Raw genomic sequence first — 21,554 nt, forward strand, 5'->3', positions numbered from 1 at the left:
TAATTAAAAAATACACAAAATGTCATGAATATAACAATGCACGACTTGAGAAATATTTTATTTCAATATAGTAGTTTCTGTTTCATTAATTTGGTAACACTAAGCGTACGCTCAGAAATGAACCCAGCGATTTAAAGATAACTTAAATTGCCATTAAACTGGTCCAACAAGAAGCTAGTATAAGTAACTAATAAAGACCCGGAAAATGTATACATAAATTGATAGAATAGCTTCTAGAATATTTTCTAACTAAGTTGCTTAGTTTCTGGGATACAGTAAGTAGTAGGTTTTATTTATGAACGTATCAAGAACCAACCAATCACAATCGGACAACGCTGTGCCGGCAAGTGTCATTTTAGGCATCATACGTGTGTATTTTCCGGTCCTTGTCCTTTCCAATTATCACCTTTCTTAGCTAAAGTTAGTCGACGAAGAATTACACACGATCATCGTGAATTATTGGACGTGTCGCAAAATGTTCGGTTCAATGAAAATAGTGTTACTTTTAGGTGTAATTTATTTATGTAGGGCTGCCGAAGAGGATGTCCTAGAACTTACAGATTCTGATTTTTCTGCGGTCATATCTCAGCATGATACCGCACTAGTCATGTTTTACGCTCCATGGTAAGTCATTTACCTCTTTAAATGAACTTCGATGTGAAAATCCCTTTATTACAATGAGTTGGTTTGGCTGTAAATAATGTTTTTTTAGGTGTGGCCACTGTAAGAGATTGAAGCCGGAATACGCAGTAGCTGCCGGTATATTGAAGAACGATGATTCTCCAGTAGTTTTAGCTAAAGTTGACTGCACGGAAGGTGGAAAGTCCACTTGTGAACAGTACTCAGTGTCTGGGTACCCCACACTGAAGATATTTAGGAAAGGAGAGCTTTCTCAAGAGTACAATGGACCCAGAGAGTCTAGTAAGTTCCAATCAGAATCTCTTTGCTGACCTGCTAAATTTGTCATTGAAATTAATTATCCTTTTAATATAACAAAACTACCCACTTCATGTAATATTTAAGTTTGTAAAGTTTGATTGAATAACTATTCCACAAATTCTTAAAAGTATGGATGTTTGATAATAGCAATAAAGCAGTCTCAGATTAAATTCACAAATAGTTTTATTAAGAGAGGAAGGTAGAGACTACATTTTCTGCTTGCCACAATATGTGTAGACTTGTTTTTCCTGTTCCAAAAAGCAATATAATGTTTCCATCAATTCCACCAATACAACAGATAAAATAACTTTTTTTTAGATGGCATTGTCAAATACATGAGAGCACAAGTTGGACCTAGCTCCAGGGATCTGCTCACTGTTGCCGACTATGAAGCCTTCCTGAACAAGGATGATGTGGTGGTTGTTGGCTTCTTCGAGAAGGAGACTGACCTCAAGGGCGAATTCCTCAAGACTGCAGACAAGATGCGCGAGGAGGTTACTTTCGGACATTCCACAGCTAAGGCTGTTCTTGAGAAGAGTGGTTACAAGTGAGTAAAAATTTTTTTGCAGCTAATTTATTAAAATATGTACAGATTAATTGGCCCTTATTTTGCAATAGAATAACAAACTTGGTTTAATCAACTTGATTTTAAGGAGTTAATATAAATACTACTCTATTTAGCAGTAAAACTTCTACAAGAAAGTTTTAAACCACTATCTGCTGTCATTGCACATTAGCAGTTCTTTATGTACTCGTAAAGTAAAACCACTTTATATAGCTTAACTAACTTTCGCCCATGTTGTAAGTGTACTATGTCCTTCTCTGCACTATATCTATGCAAAATTTCACGAAGATCAGTTCAGTGGTTTTGATGTGAAAAAGGGGACAAACGAACACCCTTACACATTAATAATATTAGTATGGATGTAGAAGGTGATTGAATGGATTGCCAACAGAGCAGGAAATACCTAATGATAAAACCGGAATCTCGTTGGCGGCGCGTGCGTGACTGCAGTTAACAATACACTTCAGATGCCAAACTGATATAATAACTAATTGTTTATGTTACCATACAGTACTACAACAATACAAAACCTTAAACCAGTTATATGTTAGGCTCAAGAATAAAGACCTTGTTGTAAAACAACATTAACATGAAGTTTTGTAAGCATTTTTTATATAATAAATAATGCTAACAAAACATAGGTAGTAATATTTTAATTGTAAAATGTAAAGTTTTTTTATTATTTATCAACACATACTCAGATTGGCATTCATCATAATACAAATTGTTGGTAAGTACCTAACTAGATTTCAACACTCAATCATTTATAACATTCCATTAAGTTTACATAGTAACAAAAAAATAAAAATACAGTAAAGATATGGACCCTGTCAGGCACAACAATTAAACAGAATAAAGGTGGTTGCACACAAAATATTTTAATGTTTTGTTTTTTATTTTTTCTATGTAAAGTTGTTACCTATCAAGATTTATTATTTGTGGTTATCATGTTCATGGATATGTATTTATTTTGGTTCATTTTAGTAGTCATTATTTCATAAAATTTTCATCACTAAATAAACATTTTCGTACATATTGACTTTTTCAAAAATTAGTTTACAGTATACTCAGTATGTTTGTTTATAAAAATGAAAGGTTGTTTGCTACACTTATAAAAACTAATACTACTAATTCATTAACAGCGTCAGTTTAAATTACTCATTCCCCCTGTGCCTGACCATGACTATGCATTATCATGATATTGTGAAAATGTAGGAAAACAGTAATACCATCCATACTCTTGCATACATTTTTATACAACACTTGTGGAAACATCTCTTTACATCTTGTTATTTATTTCGTTAATTTGAAAATTAGAAAGTGTAAATTTCTCTACATAATGTGGAAACTGTGGTAAGAACATGTATTTATTTTACTTATTTCATATTTAGCATTCTCTGACTTTGGTTTAAAAGCTTAGAATATGTTACTTTAACTAAAATCAAAGGCTATCTCATACACCCTGCTGGGATAACTAAAAGATAGTAAAAAAGATAATAAAAATTTTATCCTGCGATAAACTATCGCTGTCCCGTTTCACGTCATAATAAAAAAGCGAAACAACTAGCTGGTAGCCCCGCTGATTATGATAACTTCTCACTTTTTCTTCAATAATGCTTGTAGCATATCATTATGATCACTATAGAGACTATTAAAAAAAGTTTAAATAAAAAATATACATATTTGTACAGGTGTTATTTTTTTATTGTTCTTAAAAACATCTACAATGTTTCACTGTTTACGCAGTTGCTGGAAGTGACTAACAATTAGTTAATTGTTACATTAAATAATTCATCATATCAATAGATGTTATTCATTATAAAAGTATTTATATTTGTAACTAATAAAGTCAAAAATTATTCGCCAATGTTGATATAACTTATAAAAGACGCGCACATATTTAAAGGAACAAAATAAAGTTCTACACGTATTTTTTCATGTAACTGTTCCAGTAGGTATACTAAAATTACAATACATATATGTATTTTAACTAGCGTTCATATCACCGCACTATTGACAGCTTATCTTTCAAAGCGCTACCAGCTACCACCAGAATATCTCATTACAAAAATCTGTATACATTTAATTTAATACATTTTTTTACGATACAACTTCAGTACGTACTTATTACAATAACTATAGGATGTTTTTGTATCGATTTTATCTACATTTTTACATGCAATCCGTGTTGTTGGCATGCAAGTGTTTTATGATAGAATATATTTATTCATGTTAGTAGGTACTTTTTAATTATTTAAAAATAGTTTTTTTTTTTTTTTTAATTTCACATAATGGGTGTTCAGTTCAATTTAATCTTTAAAACATATGGTAATAAGAAATTGAGATCATCACCACCTATTTGAGACTGAACTCTTGAAATGCGGCGGCAAATTGATAAACTTCTATTTTGAAGTCGGTTCAAATGGTCCATTTGTCTTCAGAGAAAATGACAATGAGTCGTTTCGTACATAATGGTTTCACATTCCGTATATATTTCGGATTTTTATACGTGGCTTCTGTTCTCTACTTACTAAAGATTGGAAGGAAAAATACATTTTTTTTTAATGCAATTAGTATCTCTTTCTTTTATTTGGCGTGTTTCCAGCTGCACACGCTTCCATTTTGGTAAGCGCCTAGAGTCCGCTTTACGTCGTTTACAAATTGGAAAATAACCATCACTATATCCTTTCTATAGTGGTCAACTTATGGATCTCATATCGGATCCAAAATAAGTAATTTAATCCATAAGTCTTCACTAGAAATCCTTTAGTCGCAGTATATGATATTCGCAAAACATCATAAGAGCAAGACATTATAATCTCAAAATAGCACATTCTCAAAATATGATATTCTCAAAATATCATAATAGCTAGACATAAGATTCTCGTAAAAACACATTCACGAAATATGATTTTCGCAATATACCACACTCGCAAAATATGATAAGCTCAAAACATTATATTCTAAGTACAGTAAGGCATATGTAATTGATATATTACGATATATGACAAAAATTTATGTAGCTAGACAAAAAAGAGCGGAGGAGGTGACCGCTGGAAGTGCTGGAAATGGTAGATATATTATTTCGAAACATAGTATTATTTGTTAGGTATTACAAAACAAATTATTTATTCTTATTACAAAAAACAAAATAAAAAATATTCTTATTATTATTAATTATATTCAAAATATATTTACTACTAATATTTCTGTAAAACACTTAACCGTTTTAGACATACCGGAAGACTTATTGTTTTAAGTACACAATCATTGACGATACTTTTAATTTTTTTATTTTTGTCTATCGTTTTTTTATTTCGTTTCTTGTCAGCAAAATGTAAATTGTTTCTTTCTAGTTTTACTTTTTGTATTTTTGCTTCTTTTTTCATTAATGCTATAAATTGATACAATGTTGGCTTTTTAGGAATTTTACTATTAATTCGGCGATGCCATCCTTCGACTCCATTTGTAGTTCTGTTTTTTTGATCATAACAGCTTAATATAGAACTGCTTATCTTTTTCATCCACTGATTATTAAAATAATCAAGAAATTTATTAATGTCTCGGTCTCGTGATGACATTTCCATAATCGTGTAGAATGTCTCCGGTATCAAATTTGATGGTAGCAGTGGTAACAATGAACAATATTGCACAATTTTTCGATTTTCTGCAGAGAGATCGAATTCTTTGCTTTTTTTGAAAACAGCGTTGCAAAAGTGATAATAGCAGCCTTTGACGGTTGCATTTGGGAATACCTGGTTTACAGCTTTAACAACAGGCAGTTCGTAATCGCACTTGTACATATTTAAGTTCAATCCGAATTGTAGTTTAAGTATAGAAAAAAAGCACTCGTACGTTTTTTGCTGTTTGTTGGGAAGTAAAGCAAAAATTATTGGAATAAAATTAATTGTTTCTTCAGTACGTGCCACGTCGACATGTAAGCTGTATAGTTGATAATACGGCTTAGGTACAATCTTAAACGTACCGTCTCCGTAAATACTTGATACCGTTTTTAAATATTCACGTATCTCTGCACGTGTCAACATTGAAAAAAATATAATACGGCCAAATGATTCATGTACGTCGTATAAATAGAAATCTCCTACTAAGTTATCTGGAAGTCTTATGTTAAATGAGTCTTTTTTCAAGTTATCCATATTTAAATATTTATTTCTAGCTCTGTACAGAGTATCTTTTTTTGACGCAAATATTGGTATTTCATGTTCTTGACCCTTGAAATCGTGTTTTAAAATATTGTTCTCAAAAATCTTTTGCGCAGAAGTAAAATTGGTGCACACCTCATTCTTACAGTCATCAACAATCAAATCTATTAGGTTGCTTGTAAAATTGGGAGAATCACAGACATGCTTAGCGGGTCTGATAATTTCATTGTTGGCGTTGAGAGTTATTGACGTTCTGCATTCTTGTTGCTTAGAACACCGCCAGTTTGTCGTCCCAGATTTGTTTTTTAAATAGAAATTGTACCTGTATCCCTGATAGAGTAACACCGGTTTATTTTTTTGACTTTTGATGAACTTTATTTCATTATTATTACATTTGAATTGTTCCATATTTATGCCTAAGCAGAGAAACACTAATTAAAGCAAAGTATTTTACCCTCTGAGGCAATAAATAATATGTTTAATCAAAGTTGACGTTTTTCCTGTCAAATAAATGGCCAGCCAGTACCACGTTTTAGGACAAGAATCAATTAAACGCAGTCTTGGTTTTATTGTAGCTGATGTTACTTTTGGATCAAAAATATCGTGAAATGCGAATATGATATTTGATTGAATATGATTTCCTGAGTATTAGCTTTTTTGCAAATATGATGTATTGGGAACATTATGATTCGCGAATATGATATCTAGCTATTATGATATTTTGAGAATATCATATTTTGAGAATGTGCTATTTTGAGATTATAATGTCTTGCTCTTATGATGTTTTGCGAATATCATATACTGCGACTAAAGGCTCTATACAGTGCCATGAACCACAAAACAGAAAGAGGCGTGATTTTGTGTAATCTGTATTCAGATATCAATGGACCTAAATCATTTAGTATTAACGAGAAATACTGCCTTGCTAATATAAATAATGTTCTCTCGGAGCACGGCTCGTACTGACGCGAAATGTTAGTTTTATAAATCAATGGCGGTACGAGAGAATTAACGATTTCTATTAAAATAAAACCCAATTATCCTAATTTACTTCTTGGCCTTAGAAGCCGACGTAATCAGCGTGAAACTACGGAAAATTGCACAATTAACTAAAGAAAACTTTGTGGATTTTCGACACGCGCCATTTTGTAATCATAATATTTAATTTTATGCCGTTTAAGGCCTACAATGCTAAGTGACAAGAATTATACTATAATACAAGTAATGCATTTATTCATATTTTATGGCGTTAATAAGATTTTTACAAAGCCTACTTATTTTTATACCTAAAATCATTCTAGAGCAGATAAGATAAACCTGATCCTCCTTTACCGTCGATAAAAACTAGGGGTCAACTTTATCAACAGCTTTCAATGATTATTTTGACGCATTTCTCCAAAATAATGTGAGCAAACTTGCAATATACACATTTTGTTATAATAATTTTATCGTGTAGTTGTTATCGCTTGATAGTTGATTGACGAACATTAATAAGCATCATTGTCCATACTAATAATATAATAAATGTGAAAGTATGTTCGTCTACCTGTCTGTTACGCCATCACAGCAATGGGTATGAACTGTCCAAGGTCAAACATAGTTTACTTCCGAAACTAATAATATGAATCTAAGGGATATGAAGCCTCGGCTAAACATTTGTTCTTAACAAAAACATTTTTAACGAATTTAGAAATTTAACTATTTAGGTTTTTGTCATCTCAAAAAAAAAACTTAAACATTTTTAAAACTATGTTGCAGGAACGATGTAGTGTTGTACCGTCCCAAACGTCTCCAGAACAAGTTCGAGGAATCGTTCGTCGTGTACAAGGGAGACCCTGAGTCCTACTCTGTCAAGGCTTTTATCAAGGAGAACTAGTGAGTACCACCGATAATTAATTATAATTTAATTATTAAACCACGGTTTTGCCATTATTGTATATGAACTGATACTCCAAATTTAGGCGTCCTAATTTCTACTCGATCCAGGCTTCATCAAAGAGAACTAACGAGCAGGCCCAGATTTGTTCATACGAGCAAATCACGATAATGCCCCATGGGCCCATTGCTTGATGCCCATTGATTAGTTACTGAATCCGGAATGTTTAAATTTAGTCAGGTAGAATAAGAGTTCAGACACTGAAACCTTACGGATTACATGGTGTCCTTGATATTATTAACTTTAAATTTGTAAAAAAAGCAATATTTTTTTCCCTCAATTGTTTTATAAAATCTTTTCTTTTTTTGACAAAAAGTTTAAAATTCTTGATATATGTGTACCAACTACTTTTGATATATACCAATGAATGAAATTCAAACAAATGCAAGAACTGTTTGTACATTTTATGCTAACAATAATCGACAAAATTTAAAAAAATAATCTAAAAAAATAACTACTTACTGGAAACAGAAACGCGATAAAATGACAAAAGTAGTTACTTTTACTGAAACATAAATGTAGGTTGATAGTGGACCGCTCGTAAAAATGAAATGAATTTTATGTCTACATATACAGTTGCGAATGCTAATGAGGTTAAAATGTAGTTTTCAGATACCTAACTATAGAATTATGTTGCTATGACTTGTTTTTAATATAATATTTCCGTTTCTTCAGGTAAAATCGTGATACGTCTTTTTGTCGAAAAATACAATTATAAAGTAACTAGCTTATACCCGCAGCTTCGGCCACGCGAATTTAATGCCACCGACACGTACGCATTTAGCGCCACCTACAAAAGATTACAGGTTTTACGCAAAATACACAGAAACTGTTGTTTTTACCGGGATAAAAAGTATTTCCTTCAGACATACTTAATTATATGTATATACGCAAAATTTTAAGAAGATTTGTTCAGAAGATAACTCGTGAAGAGGAAACAAACAAACAAAGAAACTTAATTTCGCATATACTTATAATATTGGTTTGGATTAATAGTCATTAGAAAAAAAATTAAAACGTATGTAATCAGTTGTCATAATAAATTATGTATGTGTGTTTATTAGATTATTTAATTTGTATATACTTACAGCCATGGCCTGGTCGGAGTCAGACAGAAGGACAACATGCAAGACTTCGCCAACCCCCTGGTGGTCGCTTATTACGACGTCGACTATGTCAAGAACCCTAAAGGCACCAACTACTGGAGGAACCGCGTGCTCAAGGTACGTTATTAATTTTGTAATCCCTTGCGGGTTAGACTAAGCCAATAGTTTTAAAAAGACTGTATGGTAATGACGGAATTGAGTGACAGGTTGCTGTAGCCATTCACATACAAGAGGAATCCCAAGTTTTATTTGGAAAGATATAGAATGGTTCTATTCTGAAGAGCATTTATCATAGTTGTAACATAATTTCCTTTCCAACCAGGTCGCGAAAGAAATGCCATCAGTGACTTTCGCTGTGAGCGACAAGGACGACTTCACCCACGAGCTGAACGAGTTCGGCATCGACTTCGCGACGAAGGACAAGCCCGTGGTGGCCGGCCGGGACCTCGACGGGAACAAGTTCGTTATGGCCGACGAGTTCAGGTACATACTTACTTCTGGGACAGAGCCAATAGTCGTAAGCCTAGACGGCCATGTTTAACCGATTGGCTCAATGATGAAATTGAGAAAGTGACATTTGCTAGCTCATCGCCTAAAAGAACAATCTCAAATTTATAAGCTTTTCACTTTTTTAATTTTGGTTTAGAATGTGAGTGTGAAGGGAAGCAACTGGTATAATAAGTTCTTCGTTGCTAGATCATCATAAAAGCAATAGGTACAGTATTACTTTTTAGTGTATAGTTTCGTCTTTCCTATTAGTCATTTTTAACGCCAATTAGTGAATACAATGATGATAAATGAATTTAAAAAAAAAAATAGGAAGACTATCTTCAATCCTAAAGTGTTTCTCTAACAAAGCCTGTTAGTAGATCACGCTCTTAGGATTCACCCTATTGGGGACTTTCTGCTTTTATGCAAATCAGCATCAACATTGTACGCATTAACGGTTATTATTAATTTTTTTCCAGCATCGAAAACGTGTTGGCATTCGCCAAGGACCTCGTAGCTGGCAAGCTGGAGCCTTTCATCAAATCCGAGGCTGAGCCCGAAGACAACAGCGGACCAGTCAAAGTGGCAGTTGGCAAGAACTTCAAGGAGTTGGTGACTGACAGCGGACGCGACGCCTTGGTTGAGTTCTACGCGCCTTGGTGCGGACATTGCCAGAAGTTGGCGCCGGTGTGGGAAGAGCTGGGTGATAAGGTGAGGACATGTTGTAGTGTAGAGGTAGCCTTAAGTTATGTAGATCTTAAGATATCTGGTCAAAGTAGCTCTGGTTGAGAACTTCAATGAATTGGTGTAGAAGATCATATGTGATGTCTTGGAAAGAACAGTTGGTAAAAATTAAGTTTAAAACCCCCACTTCTAAAACACCCTGTAAAATGTATGTAGGTTACAAGAAATTATTATGTTTAAAATATAACGAATTATCAGACTAAGTATTAACGTATTTTTATTCGTCATATTGATAGATATATGTTTAAAGACGTTAGCATTGTCGTATGCCACTTTAATTTTATTTATTTTCATGAATTTATTACAGTAAGTAGGTGAAACTTTATTAGTAAATATTTATAAACACATGCTCAATCTGTTTATAGCTCAAGAACGAGGAAGTGGACATAATCAAGATTGACGCGACGGCCAACGACTGGCCCAAATCGCTGTTCGAGGTGTCCGGCTTCCCCACCATCTACTGGAAGCCCAAAGACACCAGCAAGAAACCTGTCAGATACAATGTGAGTGTTGAGTATTGTAAGACTAGGACTTGAGATGTGAAGAACCAACTTAATCGTTTTTCTAATACTTAATTTTTCTAATTGGTTCTAACCCCCTTGGTCGCAAACATTGACAAGCCATAATGACTTATCTTCTCTATATTATTAAATTCAAGATTCAAGATATATATCCTATATGTATTTCTCTGGTCAGGTTTTGGGGGAAAAAGGACGTCTTTTTAAAATTGGTTTCCGTAGGGCTCTGGAGAGATAGAAAAGATAATAAAATATTTATATAGGATTTTACTATGTCATATAATTATGTTGTTATGTGTTTGATCATTAAAACCTATCTTGCTATTGAATCTCAGTATTAATAATAGTACAAACATGGTATAATTGATTTATAATTGAAATTAATTACAGGGTGGCCGTGCCTTAGAAGATTTCATCAAGTACGTCGCAGAGCAGGCCTCCAGCGAACTCAAGGGCTGGGACAGGAAGGGCAACGCCAAGAAGGAAGAGTTGTAAACATTGTGATGTAAACTTTCCATGAAAGATCTGTGAGTGAATAGTGTGTTAAGTGTGAATGCTGCCTTAGGAACACTTGGTGGCATTTTCTAAACTTCCATTGAAATTTGAATCTTAGAACCAATGTGTGCTTGAAATAGTTTTGAAATACTGCTTAGTATGATAAGACCATTGTCTCGTCAAACACACTCTAATGAACTCTGGGCTTAATAGCAACAGCTAAGAATTCAACCAGGGCAAACACATGCAGTAAAACATATCAATTTGTAAAGAAATAGTTCATAGGTCATGCTTTATAGATTCTATTTTGTAATACCAGTGACACTATTGCTTATGACATCAACTTTTTTCTATAAGGTTATCTTATAGCACAAACTTCAGAAGCATAAATCCTAAGTACTTGTGAAATAGTACACATTCCTCAGATGTGTCACCAAGTCTCCAAATCGGCTTTTAAGTTAGGTCGCTCTAAATACAGTAATTTGAATGCATTTCTATTTGTCAGTGGGATACTAAATAAATTAGGTTATTTATAATACAAAGTGGTTTTATTTTTCACCTTTGTTTCTTAAAGCGCATCCACACATGCATCCATCCCATGTTCGGTATATTGTAAGTTTTTTTTTGTGTATCTGGCCACTTGCCGTGGGGATTGCCAGCTGATTTTTAGCCTTATAGAATAAAAGCTACTACACATCCTTTACCATGGCATATACCTTTGGGTCTCTGTGATGTTATTTGGATAGGATTGCCTGCCATGTATACGAGATCTGACTCATTGTATGTTACCATGTAGATATGAAATACAATGCCGTGTGGTTCCTGAATAGGACCAGGTGAGAAAGGCCAATAAGTTTGAGATGGGCTAGCAACCTGCCACTATTTAAATCAATTTCATTATAAAGTCATACAGCTGAATGTGACCTTTCAGTCTTTTCAAGACTGTTGGATCTGTCTACCCAGCACAGGATAAAGACGTGACTATATATATGTATGAATGATATACATTAAAGAACATATGAAAATAAATAATTTATTATAAATTTTCTTCTTTCCACCTCTGAACCCACTCTACAATAGTTTCTACATTGGCCTGCAACTGTTCCTGTGTGTCATTCTGTAATTCCTTCACTATTTCCTCCTTATATGACGACTGGGCCTCTTCTAGAAGAGTCTCGAAGATCTCGCACTGTATGTTGTCGTCCAATTTCTTTCCTGTGTAACCCCTGAAATTTATTTAAACAAGAAATTAACTTATGAACTCACAGAAAAAATCTGCTTTTATCTCTATGCATTTAGTAAAATATAAATTATGTTTAGTACACACATGCAAATATAACAAAAGAAGAACAAGAAATAAACAATCACCACTTTGAATACAATTTAATAAAGGTAAAGGGTCAACTTAAAAATAGATACCTGGCTGATAATCTGTCGTAAAGTGTAGTATTATTTGTTCTGATAACAAAAACACCATCAAACCATCGCTCGGGGAAGAAATCACAGCCATGGTAGTCAACTATGTTCCCTCCTTTGGCCATCATGCCCTCCATGATATCTAGTAACTGAAACAATATCAGTAATGTACTGTTGTATGCCAAATTAGTTATTTTTTTCTACACGGTTGACTGGTTTTAGCTTCTTACTCAAATATTTGCTACTTACTTTATCTTCATTTAAGAATGGACATTGGTACTCTGGGTCGTATTCGTCTAAACAACTATATTCTTCAGCAATCTTTGAAACTTCTCTCCAAGTGAAATTCAACCGGTCAGCCAACGTTTGGCTAAGTGTGGACTTGCCTACTCCTGGGGTTCCTACATATTAAAAAAAAAACAATTTTATAAATCAGCTGTGAATAATAAATATAAGTGGAAAGGTCTTGTTTTTTGTAAGAGTTTTACTACCTGTTATTAAAATATTAGGGACAGTACGTGGCAAAGGACCCATGGTATGTATAAATCAGTCACTCACTTCAAGTTTAATTTAATACAGTTTTCATACATGCAAAAACAGAAATCTAAAGAAAAATAAATTAAAACGACACAAATGAGAAATGACACGAGGTGGGATCACTCGACATGAACACAAACGAAACAGATATCAATTTGACATTGACATGACATTTAGTATGAACTTTGCTTTTCATAAAATCAACCCAAATGATACTGCTTTGAACACGGATATAATTACATCTGCACAAGGCGTCTCAACTTAGTTTTTTAACATAAACACGGTCACTAAACTTACACAACAACATTTTAACGTGCAAAAATCTTATCTAATCACAACAGTTATTTTTCCTCAATATCTGAAAGTAATAACTAAGATGATCCGCTTTATATACACATTAATAACTGTGTGTGCCGTGTGGTTCCTGGCACCAATACGAAAAGAATAGGACCACTCCATCTCTTTCCCATGGATGTCGTAAAAGGCGACTAAGGGATAGGCTTATAAAATTGCGATCCTTTTTTTTAGGCGATGGGCTTGCAACCTGTCACTATTTGGATCTCAATTCCATCATTAAGCAGAGCAGCTGAATGTGGCCATTCAGTCTTTTCGGGACTATTGGCTCTGTCTACCCCGCAAGGGATATAGACGTGACTATATGTATGTATGTATGTTAATAACTGTGATCCACACATTGAAAAGGTGCAGTCTGTGCTTACTCTACTGGACTGGAGATGTAGTTTTATATATACATTATCTGATTGATTTTATCACGACTTGTTCATTTTGAGCTGTTCCAATATTAACATTGACAGCGACACATGTTTTATTTTTCAACTAGCTGTTTCGCGCGACTTCATTCAACGTATAAATTCACTGACAATCTCGATGTAATAAAATCTGTCTAATGAATGTATTGCTTATTTGGAAGGGTGGAAAATTTTTGTGTAACAGTTTTTAAATTGTACCAAGTTTAACACATGTTGAAAAACAAAATTTAAGTGAGCAGTGAGTAAATACCTACTACGTCCCAGTCCCAGGTATACTATGCCCTTCTAAGACTTTCGAATCTTAACTTCGGTCCCTGGCGATTGCTCCATACCATATCACTTTTACCTTTATATTATTTTTACTATGACACAACCACCCTCGGCCACTTGTCAGTGTCAGACGATACAGAAGTTGAGGTTATAAATAATTATCGTTTTGTAGGTTAGATTTCTCATTTCTTTTTCATTACATATTTAATTTAAATTCCTTTAAATGCACAATATCTATTATTTAAGTTAACACCCATTAATATTTTATTTATTTTCAGCAACAATATGCGAATATACAAACCTCGTGGATTAACTAATGGACAAATAGCTCTTGTTACCATACTTGGTGTATTGGGAGGGATTTATATCTGGAGACCACTATTTGACGAGCTATATCCTAGAAGGAGGAAAACGGAAGTAGCTGAAGTGACCCCTGACTCGAAAGTCGAATAGTTTATTGCCATATAAATATTAGAAATATGGGTATAGTTCGTCGGTGGTTTCAAAATGCAAGTCCATTGGCAAAAACTCTGATGGCAATTTCTGTAACCACAAGTCTTGTGGTTTGTCACAGATATTTCTACTCTCCGTATGTCAGACGTCAGAGATATAAGCGAAACGAGGAATGGGCCAATGCAATTTTGGACAAGGAAGAAATGCTGCTGGAACAGTCTGAAAATAATAGTTATGAGTCATATTAGATTGTAAATTATGTTGTTGTAGATATTATTTATAATAAAATGTAGGTTAATATTTTTTTTTATTTAGGCTTATGTCTACTTTAAATTTTATGAATCTACTTTGCAATCTTTTTTTGTATACATACCTATAAACTATTATGCAATCCTTCACAAAGGTGACTGATATGTTTTTTGCACAAAATGCGATCATCAGTGGAGAACAGTACCTTCCCATAAAACTTTTAAACAGTATATAGTTGGCAGCTCTAGACACATCTGGCAGTCAATTGTACATATAAAGCAACTGCATGCCTTAAAATGATAAGTATGAAAAAACATGACCATATATATATATATATATATACTCAATCTGTGTAATTTGTCCCGTATATTATATATATATATATATAATATACGGGACAAATTACACAGATTGAGTTACTAATTACGTATATTATATATATATATATATAATTAGTATTAATTACGTATATTATATATATATATATATAATATACGGGACAAATTACACAGATTGAGTTAGCCTCGAAGTAAGTTCGAAACTTGTGTTACGAGATACTAACTCAACGATACTATATTTTATAATAAATACGTATATAGATAAACAGCCAAGACCCAGGCCAATCAGAGAAAGTTCGTTTCTCATCATGCCCTGGCCGGGATTCGAACCCGGGACCTCCGGTGACACAGACAAGCGCACTGCCGCTGCGCCACAGAGGCCATCTATATGCTCTCTACATTGACACCAGATTATCTTCTTATGACAATCTTTCATGAATACTCCAGCATCAAAGGAGCTTAGCAGAATTTGAATGAGATCTTACCAAAATAGAGGTAAAGATGTAGGTATACCCCATAAACATAAGATATTTCTTTATGCCAAATTATATAGTAGTTGGTTATACTGGATTACTTGTTCTCAACAATGTGCAATAACATTATCACATAAGTTATTATAGAAAAAAAAACAGCTAAATATTGTAGTATAAAAGTATTGGCTAAATAGACAAAAGAATTCTAGGTGCTATATCAAATGACTGAAAAGAATTAGCTATTATGATGACTTTCCAGTTGATTCCTCCCTGAAGACGAACTCTTTACATTCTATCCCTATACGATGTATGCAGAGCCAACAGTATTGAAATTACTGAAAGATAACGTTCAGCTGGATTATGATAGAATTTAGATTCAAATAGTGACAGGTTGCTAGTGACAGCCCATCGCCTAAGAGCCCTAAGTTATTCTTACAAACACCGTTATATATCTACCTACTCATACAAGAATTCGGATGAGATGATGACGATTCATGAGTCACGCCTTCCGCATGAGTGAGCCCACAAGTATGTTTTGATCAGTTTACGTAAACATACGATAATAACATTGTGCAATTTACAAATTATTCTTGCAACCGATAGAATATACATATTCTTATGCAAGGTGTTCCCTAAAACAAACATGACTATTTATCACGTTTAACCTTTGGTAGATAAAAATTATTGTCACAAGTATTGAATAAATAGATTTTCCCAAACAATTTATATGGCTAATAGTACACAATTTATTATGTATGTACCTACTTAGTGCTTTCATTGTGTGTGTGACCAAGCCAAGAAATAAAATGTTACCTATTTAGTAGGTCCGTCTTGCCTTTCCTTTTATAGAGAGACAGAGCCAACAGTCTTGAAAAGACTGATAAGCCACATTCAGTTGTCTTACTTAATCATGGAACTGAGATTGAAATAGTGACGGGTTGCTAGCCCATCACCCAAAAGAAGAATCCCAAGTTTACATGCCTATCCCTTAGTCGTCTTTTGTAACATCCATGTGAAAGAGATTTAGTGGTCTTATTATTTTTTATTGGTGCAGGGAACCACACGGCACACCTTAAACACCTTGTGGTGTTAAAGTTTCATCGTTTTTCCCCACAAGTCAGCAAGTTCTAGATTTTTGCAATTTCTATGTCATATTAATCTCTATCTGTTTTGTATGTTTTACTCTTATGGTGCAATAGTTTTATCTACCTATCTATTAATGTTGCACAAAAATAAATAGTGTACAAGGTAGCTACGTAAATAGGTACCTTTGCACATTTTCTACTTGTTATATTTTCAAACCAATATCACCACTTACAAATTGTACATTGGCTCCCTCTTATTCTTTATCACAACTTACCTACTCACTTATCATTTTCCAGTACAAAATTTCGCCTTGTTTAGTAATAAGATACAACATTATTTCTTTCAGTAAGGGTAATGTGGTGTAAGCGTTTTTGCGGTGCATTATTTATCTAGTATGAATAATGGAGCTCAAATTAATAAATGGAAATATTCCCTGGATCACGATGGCTTCTCTCGCTTCTGGATCATGGACTCACGAAGGAGTTTTTTATTCTGGAGGTCGTACCTAACTACTACCATCACATAACAAACGCCATAAGATTTAAAATATAATAAGGCTATACGTACCTAGCTAGGCTAGGAAATATAACTAAATAGAAAATTTTCCTCAGATTTGACCAACCAAATCAGCCGAGATAGAAGTATATAGCCTTGCCTGGCATTTGATGGATAGGAAACTTGATTGATATTAAGATAGGAACATAAGACAAAGAAGCTTTTAAATTGGTGCCTACTTACAAAATAAACGCAAATCTGACCAAGTTACGTTATGTTACTTTTTGTCTACCTAGTTTGTTTGTAGGGGAAGAAAGTGGAAAGAAAAGAAAGACAACATATGTTTTGTAATAAAAAGAGAACCGCCTCCAATCGATGTCCCCTTAATTTAAAATAAATTTAATTTTAAAGTCTGTTAAAAACAGACACTTTCCTGAAAACCACATCAAAATCGGTTCAGCGAAACGCGAGATAATCGCGGACAAACATAGTTACATAAAGGTTAAACTTAGAACAACCTTTTGTTTTTTGAAGGCGGTTAATGTAACACGTTTCTCACCACGTGTGGAAAGTAGGTGTAAGTATATTTCTTTCTTGTATATCTATCTTATAAATGGTGACGAAGTACATAGAGGTTATAATTAATGTTGTTTTCGTTGTTAGTACTTTAGTAGGTTACTTACCTTAGTATATTGTAGTAAATTTAAGGAAACTTACATTCTACACTAGATTCCCTACCCTAATCGAAATGTTCTAATTGTCTTGTTATTATGGAAGGCGTGAGTTGGAACCAATCATCTCACTCAATGTCTTATTCCAAGGAGTAGGTATTCAAAAGTGAAAGTAAGTGACAAGTCTTTCCAGAAGTTCTTGTTATAGGATGATATATAAATCTAAAATTTCTCGTTGAAAAATTCTCCTGCAATCAATACTGTCTCTTCAATAGACAGAGGAAAGCACCGCAACTCTACGACAGACGATTGACGACCTCTCAGAGCCCGGTGAATGACCTCTCTGAACCGCTAGACGTTTAGTAGTTAGGATACTATTTTTGAAACGTGACATGAAACAGTTTGAAAATATGGAGATGGAATTTTCGGAATAAAAACTATGTACATAGGTAGGTTACCTGCAATATAGGTATATGTACCTATTCAATTATTGAACTAAGTTTACATATGCCTTCGTAGCAGGGCTCGAAAATATCCGTTATTTATTACATATATCAAAATATCGGATATTGACGACAAAATCTAAGCTAAGGTAGGTTTCATCAAAATCCTTTCTAATTTGCATTTATAAGATGTTAGTAGGAATTATTTCGTTTGGTAGGAACCTACTTAAAATCAGACAAATGTAACTTTCTCCCACATACATAGACCAAGATTTTGAAAATCAATTCAACATAAAGCCTTTATGTAGTTATGTATAGGTATAAAATCATCTTCTTCCCAGTTGACTTCACTTGTTGGTCCCGACATTAATGTATGGGAGTGAAAGTTGGGTATGGCAAAAGAAGCATGAAAGCAGAATAAATGCAGTGGAAATGACAGCGTTAAGGAGTATGATGGGTGTGAAAATGAGTGACCGGATAAGGAACTGCGTGATAAGGTAATGTTGTGATGTGAAAGATGTAGTTACAGGAATAGAAAAGGGTATGTTGAGATGGTTCAGTCATGTGGAGAGGATGAATGAAAGCAGGTTGACTAAGCAGATATACAAGGCGTAGAGGGAAAGGTCGGAGTGGGATGACCTAGACGAACGTATCTTGATCAAATTAAGGACGTCCTGGTAAAGGGCCTGACCCTCAAAAGTACCCGAAACCGCCGAGCTTGCATGAAGAGAGTTATGAATGTGGTGAAGCGAAGGAAGTACCTATGCAGAGATCGTGGCAAGTGGAAAGAGGTAGTCTCTGCCTACTCCTCCGGGAAAGAGGCGATTTTATGTAATGTAATAAATGTGTATCTTACCTAGGTGGACTCGGCGTAGGCGCTACCAATGCTACTACCAGTGCATAGCGTTCTCTCTCTCTTGCACCCCATTGCAAAGTATATGGGTGTAAAGTTGAAGAAATTTGGAGGATAAAGATTAAAGAAAAACATGAAGTATATTTTTCACTGGAGGCTACCTTTATTTCTATGAATTTACACTTTAGTTGCAGTCATAACAAAATATTTCAGATATATGTATAACCTTATATAAATTATAAAATAATGTTACAGTATAAGCCTTGTAAAAAATATAGAAAAGGAATGAGTTTGTAGCCCTTCTTTCCTTCTGAACACCTTTCGGTGAATGAAGTATCGCAGTTGGATGAAAAATTGTGCTGTTAACAGCGCTAGCTACTTCTTGCCCTTTCCAGCCTTCTCGGCGGCTTTGGTGACCTTTCCGCTGGTAGCATCCTTGAAGTTTACAGCCTTAATGACACCCACAGCGACGGTTTGCCTCATGTCACGCACAGCGAAACGACCGAGGGGAGGGAACTCCTGGAAGGACTCCACGCACAGAGGCTTGGAGGGTACAAGGTTGACAATAGCAGCATCTCCAGACTTGATGGACTTAGGATTGTCCTCAGTAGATTTGCCAGTACGACGGTCGACCTTCTCTTTGATTTCGGCGAATTTGCAGGCAATATGGGCTGTGTGGCAATCAAGCACAGGCGTGTAACCGTTTGAAATCTGTCCAGGGTGGTTGAGCACAATGACTTGTGCGGTGAAGTCAGCAGCACCCTTAGGGGGGTTGTTCTTGGAGTCGCCAGCGACATATCCACGACGCAACTCCTTGACGGAGACGTTCTTAACGTTGAAACCAACGTTGTCTCCGGGCACGGCCTCTTGAAGAGCCTCGTGGTGCATCTCAACAGACTTAACTTCAGTGGTAATGTTGGCGGGGGCGAATACAACAATGGTGCCGGGCTTGAGGATACCAGTTTCAACTCTGCCTACTGGCACCGTTCCGATACCACCAATTTTGTAGACATCCTGAAGGGGAAGACGGAGGGGCTTGTCTGTGGGACGAGCAGGGGGCAGGATGGCATCCAAAGCCTCGATGAGGCACTTGCCTTCAGCCTTACCTTCCTTGCGGTCAACATTCCATCCCTTGAACCAGGGCATCTTGGTGGATGCCTCCAGCATGTTGTCTCCGTGCCAGCCAGAAATGGGTACGAAAGCGACAGCAGCTGGGTTGTAACCAATCTTCTTAATGTATGAGGAGACTTCCTTCTTGATTTCCTCGAAACGAGACTCACTGTATGGAGGCTCAGTGGAGTCCATTTTGTTGACACCAACAATAAGCTGCTTGACACCTAGGGTGAAGGCGAGCAGGGCGTGCTCACGGGTCTGGCCGTTCTTGGAGATACCAGCTTCGAACTCTCCGGTACCGGCGGCGACGATCAGCACGGCGCAGTCGGCCTGCGAGGTTCCAGTAATCATGTTCTTGATGAAATCTCTGTGGCCGGGAGCGTCGATAATGGTAACATAGTATTTGCTGGTCTCGAACTTCCACAGGGCGATGTCGATGGTGATACCACGTTCACGCTCAGCCTTCAGTTTGTCCAATACCCAGGCGTATTTGAAGGAACCCTTGCCCATTTCCTGGGCCTCCTTCTCGAACTTCTCGATGGTACGTTTGTCGATACCACCGCATTTGTAGATCAAGTGACCAGTGGTTGTGGACTTGCCGGAGTCGACGTGTCCAATGACGACAATGTTAATGTGAGTCTTTTCCTTGCCCATTTTTGGTTAGTCTAGAACAAAGAAATAAACTAGATTAGATTGTTTTGACCAAAACTTGCACTAACAATGCGATACACCGGCGTGAACAAGGTCAGCCTCATGTACCGTGCGGCCGGCAATATGGCTGCCGCATGGCCGCCTCGCCCTATCTTGACATTTCACAATGGACGTCAGCCATTACGGAAAAAGATTACAATAAATAAGAAATATGCATAGAATTGACCAGCAGTAGTGTTTTTAGCACTTAATGAACCCCAAATAAGATGTTTTAACTTGAAAATATCGAAAACAAGTACACCATCTACCACGTGGTGATTATCGACCGAGCTGTGAGCCGGTCTGTGCATCGTGACGCGTAAGCACATCGTGCAACATTTGAAAATGGAATTATTACGTACTTCATGCACTTGAAACAAATTAACTATTGACAAAAGAAGTTCTAAATCAAATCAAGTAAGAACAAACGAAATTGCAAGTTTTGAGCGGTTTAGAATTACACCACGTTGATGTTGATTGAAAACACAAGCCGCAATAACTTCAAAATGTAAGAAAATAATTAAAACTAATATGAAAACGATTCAATACTAACACTACGAATATTACTATTGAGAAATGGAATCACTTTCTTAGCACTGCACTTTTGAACAAGTCCTTTCGACACTCACCACGGATTACAATCAGCGTGTAATATCCGAGAAAGACTCCAACAGAATGAACGAGAAATGGTTTTTCTTTCAGCTGGAAATAGTGTAGTCACTTCCGGTTCTTAGGGTGCCCA

At 35.3% G+C, this 21,554-nt stretch overlaps 3 protein-coding genes across 4 annotated transcripts; 1 reads left to right on the plus strand and 2 right to left on the minus strand.

Annotated features, from left to right (window-relative positions):
• The first annotated feature begins 337 nt into the window (after positions 1-337).
• On the plus strand, positions 338-11,497 carry LOC106129781 (protein disulfide-isomerase A3). Its single transcript, XM_060947537.1, has 9 exons — positions 338-624; positions 713-921; positions 1,258-1,486; positions 7,426-7,542; positions 8,694-8,826; positions 9,032-9,192; positions 9,678-9,909; positions 10,308-10,445; positions 10,851-11,497. Exons 1-9 carry the CDS (start codon positions 476-478, stop codon positions 10,953-10,955), a joined length of 1,473 nt encoding a protein of 490 aa, XP_060803520.1. The 5' UTR covers positions 338-475; the 3' UTR covers positions 10,956-11,497.
• A 477-nt stretch (positions 11,498-11,974) lies between these two features.
• Positions 11,975-13,061, minus strand: LOC106142487 (adenylate kinase isoenzyme 6 homolog). Its single transcript, XM_013344260.2, has 4 exons — positions 12,863-13,061; positions 12,621-12,772; positions 12,375-12,520; positions 11,975-12,181 (listed from the first exon to the last, which is right to left on the minus strand). The coding sequence occupies exons 1-4, from the start codon at positions 12,903-12,905 to the stop codon at positions 11,992-11,994; spliced, it is 531 nt and encodes a 176-aa protein (XP_013199714.2). The 5' UTR covers positions 12,906-13,061; the 3' UTR covers positions 11,975-11,991.
• Positions 13,062-19,148: 6,087 nt separating this feature from the next.
• LOC106129810 (elongation factor 1-alpha) lies at positions 19,149-21,554 on the minus strand. Of its 2 annotated transcripts, none has more exons than XM_013328488.2 (2): positions 21,442-21,554; positions 19,149-20,787 (listed from the first exon to the last, which is right to left on the minus strand). In XM_013328488.2, the coding sequence occupies exon 2, from the start codon at positions 20,774-20,776 to the stop codon at positions 19,385-19,387; it is 1,392 nt and encodes a 463-aa protein (XP_013183942.1). In that variant the 5' UTR covers positions 20,777-20,787; positions 21,442-21,554; the 3' UTR covers positions 19,149-19,384. The 2 variants fall into 2 exon arrangements, with proteins under 2 accessions (XP_013183942.1, XP_013183943.1); XM_013328489.2 differs by having other exon boundaries at positions 21,366-21,521.

Source organism: Amyelois transitella, chromosome 3, assembly GCF_032362555.1.
Source record: "Amyelois transitella isolate CPQ chromosome 3, ilAmyTran1.1, whole genome shotgun sequence".
Taxonomy (NCBI): domain Eukaryota; kingdom Metazoa; phylum Arthropoda; class Insecta; order Lepidoptera; family Pyralidae; genus Amyelois; species Amyelois transitella.

What these genes read in the sequence shown, in the direction of transcription:
- LOC106142487 (XM_013344260.2), bottom strand. Translation starts at nt 12,905, where the DNA reads ATGGGTCCTTTGCCACGTACTGTCCCTAATATTTTAATAACAG. An exon ending in CATTCTTAAATGAAGATAAA is followed by an intron (nt 12,521 to 12,620) that starts GTAAGTAGCAAA and finishes ATATTGTTTCAG; the next exon opens with TTACTAGATATCATGGAGGG. An exon ending in TACGACAGATTATCAGCCAG is followed by an intron (nt 12,182 to 12,374) that starts GTATCTATTTTT and finishes AATAAATTTCAG; the next exon opens with GGGTTACACAGGAAAGAAAT.
- LOC106129810 (XM_013328488.2), bottom strand. Translation starts at nt 20,776, where the DNA reads ATGGGCAAGGAAAAGACTCACATTAACATTGTCGTCATTGGACACGTC.
- LOC106129781 (XM_060947537.1), top strand. Translation starts at nt 476, where the DNA reads ATGTTCGGTTCAATGAAAATAGTGTTACTTTTAGGTGTAATTTATTTA. An exon ending in GTCATGTTTTACGCTCCATG is followed by an intron (nt 625 to 712) that starts GTAAGTCATTTA and finishes ATGTTTTTTTAG; the next exon opens with GTGTGGCCACTGTAAGAGAT. An exon ending in GTTATGGCCGACGAGTTCAG is followed by an intron (nt 9,193 to 9,677) that starts GTACATACTTAC and finishes ATTTTTTTCCAG; the next exon opens with CATCGAAAACGTGTTGGCAT.